A 15,813-nucleotide genomic window follows, 5' to 3' on the forward strand; every position below is an offset into this window, starting at 1 on the left:
AAAAATAAACATTATCTAAACGCTGTTTTGTAAACATCAATACTCAGCTGATATTGTGTTAAAGCCTGATTATAAAACCTAAATTCCTTGCCATTTCAGCTTACTGCTTACTGAAAAACAATCAATCGTTCACAATCCCTATGTCAGGGGAGCACAAATTAGTTTCTTTTTTATGCAAATAAATGAGAGTAAAAGTCTGCTTACAACAGAGCCAAAGTGAGTCGCTCGACTCTGCCTATAAAGCACTTAAAAAAATTCCAAACTAGGGCTGCAACAACTAATCGATTAAAATAGATTATAAAAATAGTTGGCGATTAATTTAGTCATCGATTCGTTGAAACTATGCTATGCGCATGCGCAGAGGCTACTTTTTTTTTTTTTTTTTTAATAAACCTTTTTTTATAAGCTGAGAAACAGAAATCAAAATAAGTATGGTGCCAATATGCTGGGTTTTTTTTTCAATAAAATACTGGAAAGTATAGAAATGTAGTTTGTCTTTTTTATCCGATTATTAATCGATTAATCGAAGTAACAATCGACAGATTAATCGATTACCAAATTAGTTGTTAGTTGCAGCCCTAATCCAAACACTTCCATCAACGATATATACGTGATGTAAGTATGTACAGTATATATGTAATGCAGTAACAAGCACATTCATTATAACATGTAATATTTACCCATTGTGGTCATTTTAAGCATACGGCGGCGCATTCATTTCATAGACGCTTCATAACGTTAATTTTTTCCTTCAACAACAACACTGATTATTACTCATGCAGACTTCATTAGAGTCAACAAACATAATTAAAGATGACCTATTGTACAATGTCTGCTCTCACTGGGATGCCCACTGCTAGGATGTAAATATATTCCCGTCAGTATATGTCCACATCATTTTACTGTTAAGGTGAGAGGCATGATTTATAATCTAGAACAGGGGTCCCCAAACTACGGCCCGCCTCCGTCCAAAATTTGGAAAAACATTTTTTTTTTTAAATGATAATTTTTTTTAAATCTGTCCTTTCTAATACATTTTCTACCGCTTGTTACTCTCGGGTTCTCCTAGCCCAGGGGTCGGCAACCCGCGTCTCCGGAGCCGCATGCGGCTCTTTGATCACTCTGATGCGGCTCAGCTGCAAACTGCATACTTGCCGACCCTCCCGATTTTCCCGGGAGATTTCCGTGCCTCTCGTAGTAAACTCCCGAGATCAATATTCACCGATTTTCACCATAACAATAATAATAAGGGTGTGCCATGATGGTACAGCATTTAGCGCCCTCTACAGTCTATACAAACAGCGTGCTAACCCAGCCTTTTGTTGTATGCATCTTCTACTTGCACATGTAAGTGACAGCAAGGCATACTTGGTCAACAGCCACACAGGTTACACTGACGGTGGCCATATAAAACAACTTTAAGACTCTTACTAATAATGCGCCACACTTTGAACCAAAACCAAACAAGAATGACAAACACATTTCGGGAGAACATCTGCACCTTAACACAACATAAACACAACAGAACAAATACACAGAATCCCATGCAGCCCTGACTCTTCCGGGCTACATTATACACCCCTGCTACCACCAAACCCCGCCCCCACCCCAACCCTGCTCCCCCACAAATCAACACCCCCCTCCGTGCGTCGGTTGAGGTGGGGGTTTGGTAGCGGGGGTGCATAATGTATCCCGGAAGAGTTAGGGCTGCATGGGATTCTGGGTATTTGTTCTGTTGTGTTTATGTTGTGTTAAGGTGCAGATGTTCTCCCGAAATGTGTTTGTCATTCTTGTTTGGTGTGGGTTCACAGTGTGGCGCATTATTAGTAAGAGTGTTAAAGTTGTTTTATACGGCCACCGTCAGTGTAACCTGTGTGGTTGTTGACCAAGTATGCGTTGCTGTCACATCCGTGAGCAAGTAGAAGCCCCATACAACGTGTGACTGGGCCGGCACGCTGGTTGTAGTGGGCGCTAAATGCTGTACCATCACGGCACGTTCGAGAGAATAGTTGCCTTGAAATTCGTGGTCTGCCGGAAAAATCGGGAGGGATCACAAGAATTACGCTGTCAAGCGCCATTCATATAAAACTCGCAGGCCGCACTAACATTCAATTTTCATATTAAGGTGAGGGCCGCGTGTCTGAGACCCTTGGTTTATACATAGCACAAAACAAAACAAAAACTGTGTATGCAGTGTTATTTCATTTTAAATTTCAAAAGATTTTTGTGGCTCCCATTGTTTTCTTTAATTTGTGAAACTGGTCAAATTGGCTCTTTGAGTGGTAAAGGTTGCCGACCCCTGTCCTAGCCGCTCAGGCAAATATTGTCTAAAAATGCATTTTCCCCATCGATAACGTGACATAATCGCGCCGCAGTGTCACACATATACACACACATATACAGCCAGGCCAATTTTTTTTTTAACCCAATGCGTCTTCCTTGTCAGAAAGTTTGGGGACACCTGATCTAGAATAAACTTTCATGAGCGAGAAAGCAGCTCACCAGTTGATGTCAATATAGCATAACTAGTAGGTCCTTAACCTTAGCGCTTATAATAACAAAATCACTAATACTTGATTAATATTCAGGTCAGGAATTGTAAATGGGGAGTATTGGTGGAGCTTTTGGATGGTTATTTTTGGGGTTTTATGGTCAGAATAAGTGCAAGGACATCATGACTCCCATTGGTTACATTGTAAGCAGACTATTATTTATGTTTAAGACATATGTGTTCTTGTTTCTCATAAGGATTGTGAATTATGGGCAAAATTCTAAAAAAGGTACAGTTCCCCTTTAAGTTTAAAGACCTACTGAAATGCGATTTTCTTGTTTAAACGGGGATAGCAGGTCCATTCTATGTGTCATACTTGATCATTTTGCGATATTGCCAGAGGTGGGACCAAGTCATTGTTTTGCAAGTCACAAGTAAGTCTCAAGTCTTTGCCCTCAAGTCCGAGTCAAGTCCCGAGTCAAGACAGGCAAGCCCCGAGTCAAGTCCAAAGTCAAGACTGGAAAGTCTCAAGTCAAGTCCTAAGTCCTGCATTTTGAGTTTCGAGTCCTTTCAAGTCCTTTTAACCACAGACTAATATATTATCACAGATTGTGTATGCTTTTCAAACGCTGTATTTATTTATTAAAACAAGTGCATTTTAAATTGCAGGAAAGAAAATTGTGCTGACATTGCACTTTATAATAGCACTATTAACCAGTCATTTTAAACATTAACTCATTCCTTTACAGCAAATGTACTTATTTGTACAAAAGTGTTAACATTGAAAAAACATGACATATACGTGAACACAACAAAAAAGTTGTACTTTTTATATGTCAGGGCCCTATGCTGCATTGCATTTGCAAAAGACCAAATTAGCCAAGAGTCTGTCAGTCATTTGTGCACGATGGGGGCGTAGTATGATGCCACCATGGCTGAAAACTCGCTCCACTGGAGCACTGGAGGCAGGCACTGCCAAGACTCTCATGGCCACTCGGAACAGTGAAGGAAGAGTCTTCATGTTCAATGCCCAGAACAAAAGGGGGGAGATAGTTGTTTTGGGTTGGTGCACTACTTGTAAGTGTATCTTGTGTTTTTTATGTTGATTTAATTAAAAAAAATAAAAAAAAAATATATATATTTCTTGTGCGGCCCGATACCAATCGATCCACGGACCAGTACTGGGCCGCGGCCCGGTGGTTGGGGACCACTGAGGTAAACAACCAACAGTATGTCAGAAAGCTAGCTAAAACGGTACACATATTCATAATATAGTATACATTTTAACTGACCTTTATTTGACTATTTTTGTCTTTTTTTAGGTGGCTAAAATACGCGGTGCTGCTGACCGCCGTCTAACGTTACGTGTGATATATTGACTAACGTAACCCTGCTTGAAAAAAATCACTGAACAAAAAGTATGAATAAGGTAGTGAACTGCAACAGATTCCCGTGTTTGCAATAACGTTATAACGTTAGCAGTGAGTTTACAGCCTCACTGATTTAACTACACAGCAAATAAAAGTCACGTTACTTAGCCAATAAACGTTATCTTACATTCAAAACTTACCGTTCTTTGTGCAACTTCAAATGCCGGACGAAGTTGGAAGTTGTTTCCTCTCCATCAGTCATTTTCGAACCGCATGTGTTGCATACTGCAAACCGTTTTGTGTTGACCACCTCGTAATTTTTATACCCAAACAAAATTATTTTAGGTATCATTTTTTGTTCACTGGCGTGTGGTTTGGACATTTCTTCGTTGGTTGTCCTGCAATTTGATTGGATGAATGCTGTGTGATGAAAACAAAGTAGATCTAATTTGATTGGCTGTTGTACTGAGAGCACACCAGCTGACACACGCAACGCTGATAGACAAGTACACAATGAAAAATACGGAGCGCTCCCGAATAACTTTTTCATCTTTGGGTTTTGGGGAAAGTAGCAAGTCATGTCAAGTCATGTCAATTCAAAAGGCTCAAGTCCAAGTGAAGTCACAAGTCATTGATGTTAAAGTCTAAGTCGAGTTGCAAGTCTTTTTACATTTTGTCAAGTCGAGTCTAAAGTCATCAAATTCATGACTCGAGTCTGACTCGAGTCCAAGTCATGTGACTCGAGTCCACACCTCTGGATATTGCCATATTTTTGCTGAAAGGATTTAGTAGAGAACATCGACGATAAAGTTTGCAACTTTTGGTCGCTAATAAAAAAGCCTTGCCTGTACCGGAAGTAGCAGACGAGTAGCGTGACGTCACAGGTTGTGGAGCTCCTCACATCCGCACATTGTTTACAATCATGGCCACCAGCAGCGAGAGCGATTCGGACCAAGAAAGCGACGATTTCCCCATTAATTTGAGCGAGAATGAAAGATTTGTGGATGAGGAAAGTGAGAGTGAAGGACTAGAGGGCAGTGGGAGCGATTCAGATAGGGAAGATGCTGTGAGAGGCGGGTGGGACCTGATATTCAGCTGGGAATGACTAAAACAGTAAATAAACACAAGACATATATATACTCTATTAGCCACAACACAACCAGGCTTATATTTCATCTGCCACAAATTAATCCCGCATAACAAACACCTCCCGTCCATATAACCCGCCAATACAACTCAAACACCTGCACAACACACTCAATCCCACAGCCCAAAGTACCGTTCACCTCCCCAAAGTTCATACAGCACATATATTTCCCCAAAGTCCCCAAAGTTACGTACGTGAGACTTTTTGAGACTTTTATTAGTAGGTTGCACAGTGAAGTACATATTCCGTACAATTGACCACTAAATGGTAACACCCGAATACGTTTTTCAACTTGTTTAAGTCGGGGTCCACTTAAATTGATTCATGATACAGATATATACTATCATATATACTATCATCATAATACAGTCATCACACAAGATAATCATCAGAGTGTATACATTGAATTATTTACGTGACATGCACATAGCGGCACGCACGTACGGGCAAGCGATCAAATGTTTGGAAGCCGCAGCTGCATGCGTACTCACGGTACCGTGTCTGCGTATCCAACTCAAAGTCCTCCTGGTAAGAGTCTCTGTTGTCCCAGTTCTCCACAGGTTAGTGGTAAAGTTTGACTGTCATCTTTCGGGAATGTAAACAATGAAACACCGGCCGTGTTTGTGTTGCTAAAGTCGGCCGCAATACACCGCTTCCCACCTACAGCTTTCTTTTTTGCTGTCTCCATTGTTCATTGAACAAATTACAAAAGATTCACCAACACAGATGTCCAGAATACTGTGGAATTTTGCGATGAAACAGACGACTTAATAGCTGGCCATCATGCTGTCTCAAAATGTCCTCCACAATCCGTGACGTCACGCGCTGACGTCATCATACCGAGACGTTTTCAGCAGGATATGTCGCGCGAAATTTAAAATTGCACTTTAGTAAACTGCCGTATTGGCATGTGTTGCAATGTTAAGATTTCATCATTGATATATGAACTATCAGACTGCGTGGTCGGTCGTAGTGGGTTTCAGTAGGCCTTTAAGGTAATGACCGATGTGAGAGCAGCGCTAGCAGCACTTGTTGGGGGCGGTGGTTCAAAATGCCATGTTTGGTTATTGTCAATAGTGCTTGTGTGTGTTTACTTCTCCTTGGTTTTTTTGGTGTAAAGCACTCTGCGTTGCCACTTGCCTACGCATGCAAAGTGCCATATAAATAAAGCGTGATTAATTGAGAAGGGAGCACACACAGAAGGCTGCTTGTCAATCCTGATTGCCACAGTTTATCAAGCAGCCTTGCAGAAAATGTGTATCTTGAGCACAGCCAAGCGTACATGTGTAAAATAAAGGTCAAATGTGTGCAAGTCAAACCAGTCTGCTGTATCATGCTGGTATGGTGTCACACTATTTACAAAAGTTGATGGAGCTATTGGACACGCCTTGTGTGCAGGTTTACTTTTCCAAACGTACAGTGGCGAGCTGTACTGAACTGTATGACTTGTTGGAAAATTAAGACAGGAAATGATGGTGAGACAAAAGGACACGACGTGCTGACGACCTACCAGGTACATGGGGATGGAGTGGGCCGCCACAAACTTGGCCCCGTACACCAACCCATCGGTCCATCGCACTGACACGGCAGCACCCTCTGCCGGTGGGCCCAGTCGAACACAGTCCCGGTTCTGGAGATATAGAGCGACTCGGAGTCAGTGTGGACTTTAAAAAATAAGTCACATGACGTCTGGTAAGGTACTGACCTCTATGTCCTCAGGAAAAAGGTTATCGCTGTATGAGCCGTCGTCAAACACGACCTCATAGAAGATGGCAGTGGTCAACTCTTTTACCTCGCTGTGGTAGTAACGGCCATTCCTGTATTTACAGATCACCTTCTGCCCCGCTGTCAGCGCTCTCATGGAGTCCTTATTACGCTTTGGACAAAAAGAGCACAGTTAAAGGTCGAGGTTAGATGGTACCAGTCTGTGATAACAACTATTTTTGTCTCTATTTTCTATGCTTAAAAAATATTACAGTGGAAAGTCCCCACTAAGAAGTTGAAACATGCAGGCACACATTTCACTTCTACATATAAACACCTTGACAGAACCCTCGTTTGCATTTACAACACATATGCTTGGTTTTTGCACGTTTCAGTGCTAAGGGACAGATGTCGGTCCCCAATTAGGAAAGTAAATTGCCCCTGGAAAGAATCCCTATGGTGCTTTGCAGGCTGTGGCGGCAGCATTAGAATTCACACTGCTTTTCACAAATGAATACTCCAGTGCACAAAGCTAGGATATAAACTAATTATTAGAGACGTCGGATAATGGCTTTTTTGCCAATATCCCGATATTGTCCAACTCTTAATTACCGATTCCGATATCAACCAATACCGATGTATACAGTCGTGGAATTAACACATTATTATGCCTAATTTTGTTGTGTTGCCCCGCTGGATGCATTAAACCAGGGGTGCTCACACTTTTTCTGCAGGCGAGCTACTTTTCAATTGATCAAGTCGTGGGGATCTACCTCATTCATATATATAATTTATATTTACTTATTTATGAAATATATGTTTTTGTTAATAAGTTAAAGGTGTTTAATGATAATGCAAGCATGTTTAACACATATAGTTAATATTGTTAATAAATTAAAGGTGTTTAATGATAATGCAATCATGTTTAACACAGTTAATATTGTTAATAAATGAAAGGTGTTTAATGATAATACAAGAATGTTTAATACATATAGTTAATATTGTTAATAAATTAAAGGTGTTTAATGATAATACAAGTATGTTTAATACATATAGTTAATATTGTTAACAAGTTAAAGGTGTTTAAAGATAATGCAAGCATGTTTAATACATATAGTTAATATTGTTAACAAGTTAAAGGTGTTTAATGATAATACAAGCATGTTTAATACATATAGTTATTATTAATAAGTTAAAGGTGTTTAAAGATAATACAAGCATGTTTAACACATAGTTAATATTGTTAACAAGTTAAAGGTGTTTAATGATAATACAAGCATGTTTAACACATATAGTTAATATTGTTAATAAGTTAAAGGTGTTTAAAGATAATGCAAGCATGTTTAACACATATAGTTAATATTGTTAACAAGTTAAGGTGTTTAAAGATAATACAATCATGTTTAACACATATAGATTCCTTTCTTTCATGAAGACAAGAATATAAGTTGGTGTATTACCTGATTCTGATGATTTGCATTGATTGGAATCAGACAGTGGTGCTAAAAACGTCCGCATTTTCGAATGGAGGAGAAAAAAGTCCTCCTTTCTGTCCAATACCACATGAAAGTGGTTGGTTTTTGGCATCTTATTTGTCCAGCTTCCGTACTCCTTTGTATACACTTTATAAGAAATACATTGTCGGCAAACTCCGTAGCTTGCTAGCTTGTGCACGCCAGCTTTCTGAGACTCTTATTTTGTTAGCGCAACTGTGCAGTCGGTCTTTGGAGTTTTGACGACAGGTACGGCGCCAGAGTCTGTTGAAATAAAGTGTTTCTCGCCTTCCAGTCGGTAATTTTAATGAGCTGGCAGCAGCCAGCGTCATCTCAGAAGACCCTCGGGTGCCGTGAATGTCAATCAAGTGACGAAAGTGACGTCATAGTGAAGATTTCTGATCGCTCATTTTTAGGACTATTTTTTTAATGCCTGGCTGGTGATCGACTGACACACCCTCCGAGATCGACCGGTAGCTCGCGATCGACGTAATGAGCACCCCTGCATTAAACAATGTAACAAGGTTTTCCAAAATAAACCAAATCAAGTTATGGAAAAAAATGCCAACATGGCACTGCCATGTTTATTATTGAAGTCACAAAGTGCATTATTTTTTTAACATGCCTCAAAACAGCCGCTTGGAATTTGGGACATGCTCTCATGAGGAGGTTGAGGTGGGCGGGGTTGGGGGGGGGGTGTATATTGTAGCGTCCCGGAAGAGTTAGTGCTGCAAGGGGTTCTGGGTATTTGTTCTGTTGTGTTTATGTTGTGTTACCGTGCGGATGTTCTCCCGAAATGTGTTTGTCATTCTTGTTTGGTGTGTGTTCAGTGTGGCGCATATTTGTAACAGTGTTAAAGTTGTTTATACGGCCACCCACAGTGTGACCTGTATGGCTGTTGACCAAGTATGCATTGCATTCGCTTGTGTGTGTGAAAAACCGTATATATTAAGTGATTGTGCCGGCACGCAAAGGCAGTGCCTTTAAGGTTTATTGGCGCTCTGTACTTCTCCCTACGCCTGTGTACCACTCCGTAAAGCGGCGTTTTAAAAAGTCATAAATTTTACTTTTTGAAACAGATACCGATAATTTCCGATATCACATTTTAAAGCATTTATCGGCCGATAATATCGGACATCTCTACTAATTATCAAATCTCCATTTTCCTACACTCTTGGTTAGCCAGCTTATGATGTAACAATAAAAGGGCTATTTGTCTTATAATTGCCACTGTTTTCTCACAAAAAGCATGTACAGCGGAATCATGATTTACAAATCCCTAATTTTAAGAACTTTTTGATTTATGAAGCACAGACAGAATAAAAATATCCTTCGGTGTACAAACTTTTTGTCTCCCTGTATAAATGTTTCATCCACCCATTTTGTGCCCGGCAGCACAGGTGCTAACTGCTCATTTAGTCAGCACTGTGCTGCTGTTAGCTACTGTTCTTTGTGTGCTTATTACCACCATTTTCCTATGGTAACATGAATACAAAGAAAGCAATGGACAAGAGACGTGTGGTTTGAAACATTTGGAAAGTACCCACAGCGTTGTCGACACTGCTCTCTTCCACTGCACGCCAAGATTACCCAACAAGGTAAAGTGGATTTAATTTTTTTATCCCAAACCATTGGAGGGGCCTGGCTATTAAAAGTTACAAGTTTTGTGATTTCAAACTTTGAGTGCACCACAGATCTAGTGACTGGGTGTGTGCATGTAGACAGGGCAGCTGCAAATGAGGACAGTTCAACTGTTTGTTGTTTTGTCTCGTTATTAAATAGAAAGTATATATATATATATATATATATATATATATATATATATATATATATATATATATATATATATATATATATATATCTCGGAGTTATTGTGCAGAAATATGGGGAAATATCTACAAATGTGCGCTACATTCGCTAACCGTGTTACAAAAAAGATCAGTTAGAATAATACATAATGTTGGATATAGAGAACACACAAACCCTTTATTTATTAAGTCAGAAATATTAAAGTTCGGTGATTTGGTAAAATTGCAAACAGCTAAAATGATGTACAAAGCAAACTATAACCTGCTACCAAAGAATGTACAACAATTCTTCTCAACTAAAGAGGAGAAATATAACCTTAGAGGAAAAAATAATTTAAAACATTTATATGCACGTACAACACTTAGAACTTTTAGCATATCAGTATGTGGAATTAAATTATGGAATGGATTAAGTAAAGAAGTTAAAAATTGTACTGATATGATCCAGTTTAAGAGGTTGTTCAAAATAATAGTGCTTACAGAGTACAAAAAAGAAGAATTATGAGAAATACTTCCAACCTTATTGAAAATAAGATATTCTTCATCTCAGTATGTTAATAATGACTGAATTAATTAATTAATTACATATTACAAAACTGTTGTATACTAATTCATAGATGTTATCTTATTATATAAAAAGGTCAGTAAATGATTCTATATATTTGTAAAGGCTTTGAAGTGGGAAAGGAGAAGGATTAAATAAGCTTTGCTTCTTCCTACTCCTTTTCGGGCATGATGTAAAATGAAATAATATGAAATTGTGTGATGTATTATGATGTAAGTGTGTTCATGTTCGAAATAAACTAAAGAAAGAAAGAAAGAAAAGAAATTGGATCCATCCCTCTCTTATTAGGTTTGTTTGATATACAGTACTGTATAATTTTTTAAAATGGTGTTCAAAGTGTTCACTAAAATAGGGACTTTTATCGACACTGGAAACCGTTTATCGTGTTTATTTTGTTTCTTTTGGGGAAATTTGCTAACTATACAAACTTTACTATTCATAAACTCTGTTCAAGAACCAATTAAGTTTGTAAATCGAGGTTCCACTGTATCTCAACAATTCTTGTTTATTTATAATTACTTTTAAAACAGTTATTCGGGAGTGTTACCTCAACTATGGGAGGAGCTTTGTGCCTCTGACATGTGATGTAGACAATGAAAGGCCAGTCGTCCGGGTGCATGAGGACGCCTGCGGCCTGAGCGCAGGTTGGGTGGAATGCAGTGGAGCAGCGACCATGGGAACACTGGACACAGCAGCCAGTCACCTCCCTCTTCATCCGCTTCCTGCAGAAAACACACTTCTACCAAAGACAAAAGACCCAAACCAAGTGGGGGTGTCAAGAGGAAAGGTTTGAAGCGGTGGGGTAAAGTAATGAAAAAGGAAGGAAAAGAGGGAGGAAACAAGTTGGAGAAAGATAAATAAAACTGTTTCAAAGGGAGTGTTACGGATGCTGGCACCCGTAACAACACAAAAACACTGAATAGCTTAATTTTAAGTATGATCTCTGACATCATGTGCATTTATTTATAAACATGAAGAGTGACTAAGGCTCCACTGAGAGGAAAATTGAAACAAGGCCAACCATTAAAGCCAAAGTCCTGAATCCATGTCCCAAATTATTTGCTACATGACTCAGATAGAAAATAGTAAAAGTATAATTCATTGCAAAAAATATGGCCAAAAAGAGAAGTAAAACACTTTGCTATGACATGTAGTTTTTTTGAGCAAGACATTCCCAAAAAGATCATCATGGGTTCAATTCTTTAGTGACTTGCAAAAGGAAGGGACATTACTGGTGATCTACGTGTGTTGTCAGTCTTACCAGTCTGAAGCGTGGGAGTGGGACTGCAGAGAGATCAATAGGACTCCGCTCAGTGATGTTGACAAAGCGAGCTTCTAGCACAGTGATGGCACACAGTACATGAACCCACCTGTCAGTCGGACAAACAGAAAGTTGAGTCCAGACAAATAGTACCAAGTCCGGGGAACAATATTGTTCAAACAAACTTACATTATACTGACAAGCAAAAGAGTCCCATCTAGTGTTGTCGTTGTAGAATACACTACAATAACTTTCATGTAAATACCAGGCACAGAATGTAAGGACATTTTTGTTTGGTCAATAACATAAATCATATGCAAATGAAAACCTGCCTATTACCCTTTTAACATGTATTTGTCGGATGAGCAGCGGCCATTTAAAAAAAAAAAAACATACCTTCTCTGCCAATGCCCTGCTACAGTGGTCAGTAGGGTTCTTCTCCATGAATCGGTATGCCACGTTTAACTGATCTGAATCAGGCCTGTGCGATTAGGCAACTTCAAGCTGGTCTTCCCCAAAACCAGGTTACTGGATTATTTGGAGTAAGTACTACACCATCTCGAAACATAAAGGAAAGTTCCATATGATGGATACTGTCAGAGACAGAAGTGGGCGTCCAAAGAAGACAATTTCCTGACTTTGTCGGCCCTGTAGGTTGTCTTCCACAAATTTACAGTCCAGGTTTCCTAGTCCTGACCTCAACCCCATCAAACACTTGGGATCATATTGGGCATGCTGTTTGTGCACAACTGTGTTGGCTGACTTGTTACAAATGCCTTTGGAAAATTTGAATGCCACCCCACAACAGTGGGGTTGTTTGGTATGTATGGTTCACCCAGATGTTACTGAGGGTCCTGTTTGTTACATGAACAAATTGTTAAATTGCCAATATGTCTTGTTTCTTCAAATGGAATTTATCCAATTCAAAAACGCCAAACGATTCAATGGAAGAATAAGTTGTTTGGCATCGGCAGAGAAGATTTGTCCAATTTTTCATGGCCTTAGCCCACATATTTAGCTCTACTGCTCATACCAAAAAATGCATACTTGCCAACCTTGAGACCTCCAATTTCGGGATGTGGGGGGTGGGTGCGGGGGGGCGTGATTGGGGCGGGGGCGTGGTTGGGGGCATGGTTAAGAGGGGAGGAGTATATTTACAACTAGAATTCACCAAGTCAAGTATTTCATATATATATATATATATATATATATCCCTGCGACCCCGAAGGGAATAAGCGGTAGAAAATGGATGGATGGATATATATACCGTATATATATATATATATAAGAAATAATTGACTTTCAGTGAATTCTAGCTATATATATATATATATATATATATATATATATATAAATAAAATAAATACTTGAATTTCAGTGTTCATTTATTTACACATATACACACACATAACACTAATCTACTCATTGTTGAGTTAAGGGTTGAATTGTCCATCCTTGTTCTATTCTCTGTCACTATCTTTCTAACCATGCTGAACACCTTCTCTGATTATGCATTGCTGTGTGGCACGCACAAAAGTGCTTTCATCAAATGCACTAGAGAGCAGTATTGTCCTGTTTAAGAGTGTCACAACATTGCTGTTTACGGCAGACGAACTGCTTTACTGTAGACGTTCTTTATATTGTGGGAAAGCGGACTCAGGTCCGCATGGAGCTGGAGGGGGCGTGGCCTCCAGCTCCGCCTGAATTTCGGGAGATTTTCGGGAGAAAATTTGTTCCGGGAGGTTTTCGGGAGAGGCGCTGAATTTCAGGAGTCTCCCGGAAAATCCGGGAGGGTTTGCAAGTATGAAAAAATGCATGTTCACTACAAATGTGGCACCATTTAAAAGGGCAATAAACAAGCTTTATAACAGTATAAGATGTATTGCCAATAAGCATTGTACAACAAAAAAACATACCAAACACAACTTTCCTTACATCATGTGTTATGTTATCTTTCAGTCTAAACGTTAATGAAAACATGGAAGTTTTAACTGCTCTACATTTTAGTAATCACCACTACATTGCACAGTGTGAGCACATGAACACTATGAGATCAACATCTGTGGTTAAAGAATAAAAAGCACTTTAAGCAGCGAATAGCCTTCCAAACAGCTCTGCTTGTGTACAAGTCTTTTCATGGTCTCATGCCAACGTACATGTTAGAACCATATGAACCATCTCGACCACTGAGAACCTCAGGGAGTGGTCTCCTGCTCGTGCCCAGAGTCAGGACGAAACATGGTGAGGCTGCGTTTCAGTTTTCTGCTTCTAATATCTGGAATAGTTTTACAGAAGATGTGACACAGGCCTCAACATTGGCAATGTTCAAATCCAGGCTGAAATCACTTATTTAATTGTGCATATGACAACTGAAAGTATTTGATCTACACTCTGAGTATATTTTTGAGTTATGATTGTTTTATGATGATTATATTTCATGATTTTAATTTGAATTATAATAATTTTTTGCCTTATTTTAATTTTCTATAAAGCACTTTGAATTTGCCTTGTGGAGAAATTGTGCTCTATTTATAACCTTCCCTTGCCTTAATCGCTAATGTGTGGCAACATGACATGAAGATATGAGTAGGAAGACGACTGGCACTGAACAGCAGCTAGTTTGAATCGCCAGTGAAAACGTATGATCTTTGTTTAGGAATTTCCTCACATTTGACTGAACATAAACTTTGCCTCACACACAGCGAGTATTAACACAGGCGGTGACAGAAGGCAACAGTTTTACGCTGCTGCTGCTACACTCTTGCCTTGACTTCAACTTCAACCCTTGCAGGTCTTCAAGGTCTTATACCTTAAATACAGTCAATTAAGAAAGCAAAAACAACTTTGAAATGGTATGAACTTTAAGGAGTCCCTGGTCAATACAGCAGAAGGGATGGGAATTTTACTACATTTCCTTGATTGACTATAATGAAAAAAATAATTGTAATTTTATAAATTGTATTTTCAAAGCATGATTTGATAATACTGCCAATAGGGTTTGTAGCTCATCTTCACATAGCTGATGTTTGTGGTAGGGTTTTTAGCCGGAAAACCAGTTGGGATTGAATCAAATCGTCTGGTTTGCTTAACTTATTTTAGAGGGAACTGCACTTTTTTTGGGAAGTTTGCCTATCATTCACAAACCCTACCTAAGAAAAGAACCCAGGTTTTTATTTTTGCATTCTAAGTCGTAAAATACGACCAGTGCGAGGTGGCTAACAATGCAGCTAATGGGAGTACACTATTCCTAAAATAAAGCCCTTTAAAAAACCACCTATAAACCGCCAACAATACTCCATTTATATCTTGGGACCTGAATATTAGCCATTAGCAATATTGTTATTATAAGCGCTAACGCAGACAAATGATTTTATCGTCTCCGTTATCACAGAACGCTTTGGTGCTTTGACATATTGAGCCAGTGAACTGGTGCATCACCTCTGAGCTGGTGAAAGTTAATTCTAGATTATAAATCATGCCTCACCTTGTTGTGGCCATAAACCGAGAATGTGGTCAACTTTGACATTCAATTTACACCTGGAGAAGGCAAGAATAGACACGAAAAGACGCTTGTTTATGGCCATTTGTTTTTAAACCCTTAGTGAGGATTATGATTCTTCATTTAAACAGGAAGATATGAACAACCTATCAGTCGGTATCCGAGTGACAGCTAACATTGTACAGTAAGTGATGGTTGCATTATGTTTGAAGTTTGTATATCTTGTTTAGCACTTAGGAATACGGCCTCATGATGCTTAGTGTTTGTTGTATAAGGAGAGAACAAACATTGTGACGAGTCTGTGAAATGAATACGCCGCCTGTGCCTAAAATGAGCAAAATATAGAAATAATACATGCTATTATGAATATGCCTGTTACTAGATTATATGTATAGTTATAACGTGTATATTTTTAGAGCGTTTTATAGGCGGAATAGAGTGACATCCATTGGCTTCATTTCTAGCTGAGAGATAG

The 15,813-nt window shown here is 39.1% G+C and overlaps 1 protein-coding gene across 1 annotated transcript in view; it reads right to left on the minus strand.

Moving 5' to 3' along the window:
* kdm4ab (lysine (K)-specific demethylase 4A, genome duplicate b) overlaps positions 1-15,813 on the minus strand; it is an 80,697-nt gene that overhangs the window by 14,399 nt on the left and 50,485 nt on the right. Inside the window, exons 18-21 of the mRNA XM_061941343.2 lie at positions 11,840-11,948; positions 11,126-11,317; positions 6,714-6,884; positions 6,519-6,638 (exon numbers count right to left, since the gene is read on the minus strand). Coding sequence (XP_061797327.2) covers positions 6,519-6,638; positions 6,714-6,884; positions 11,126-11,317; positions 11,840-11,948 — 592 coding nt within the window. The remainder of the gene's footprint in view (positions 1-6,518; positions 6,639-6,713; positions 6,885-11,125; positions 11,318-11,839; positions 11,949-15,813) is intronic.

Source organism: Nerophis lumbriciformis, linkage group LG03 (genome assembly GCF_033978685.3).
Source record: "Nerophis lumbriciformis linkage group LG03, RoL_Nlum_v2.1, whole genome shotgun sequence".
Lineage (NCBI taxonomy): Eukaryota > Metazoa > Chordata > Actinopteri > Syngnathiformes > Syngnathidae > Nerophis > Nerophis lumbriciformis.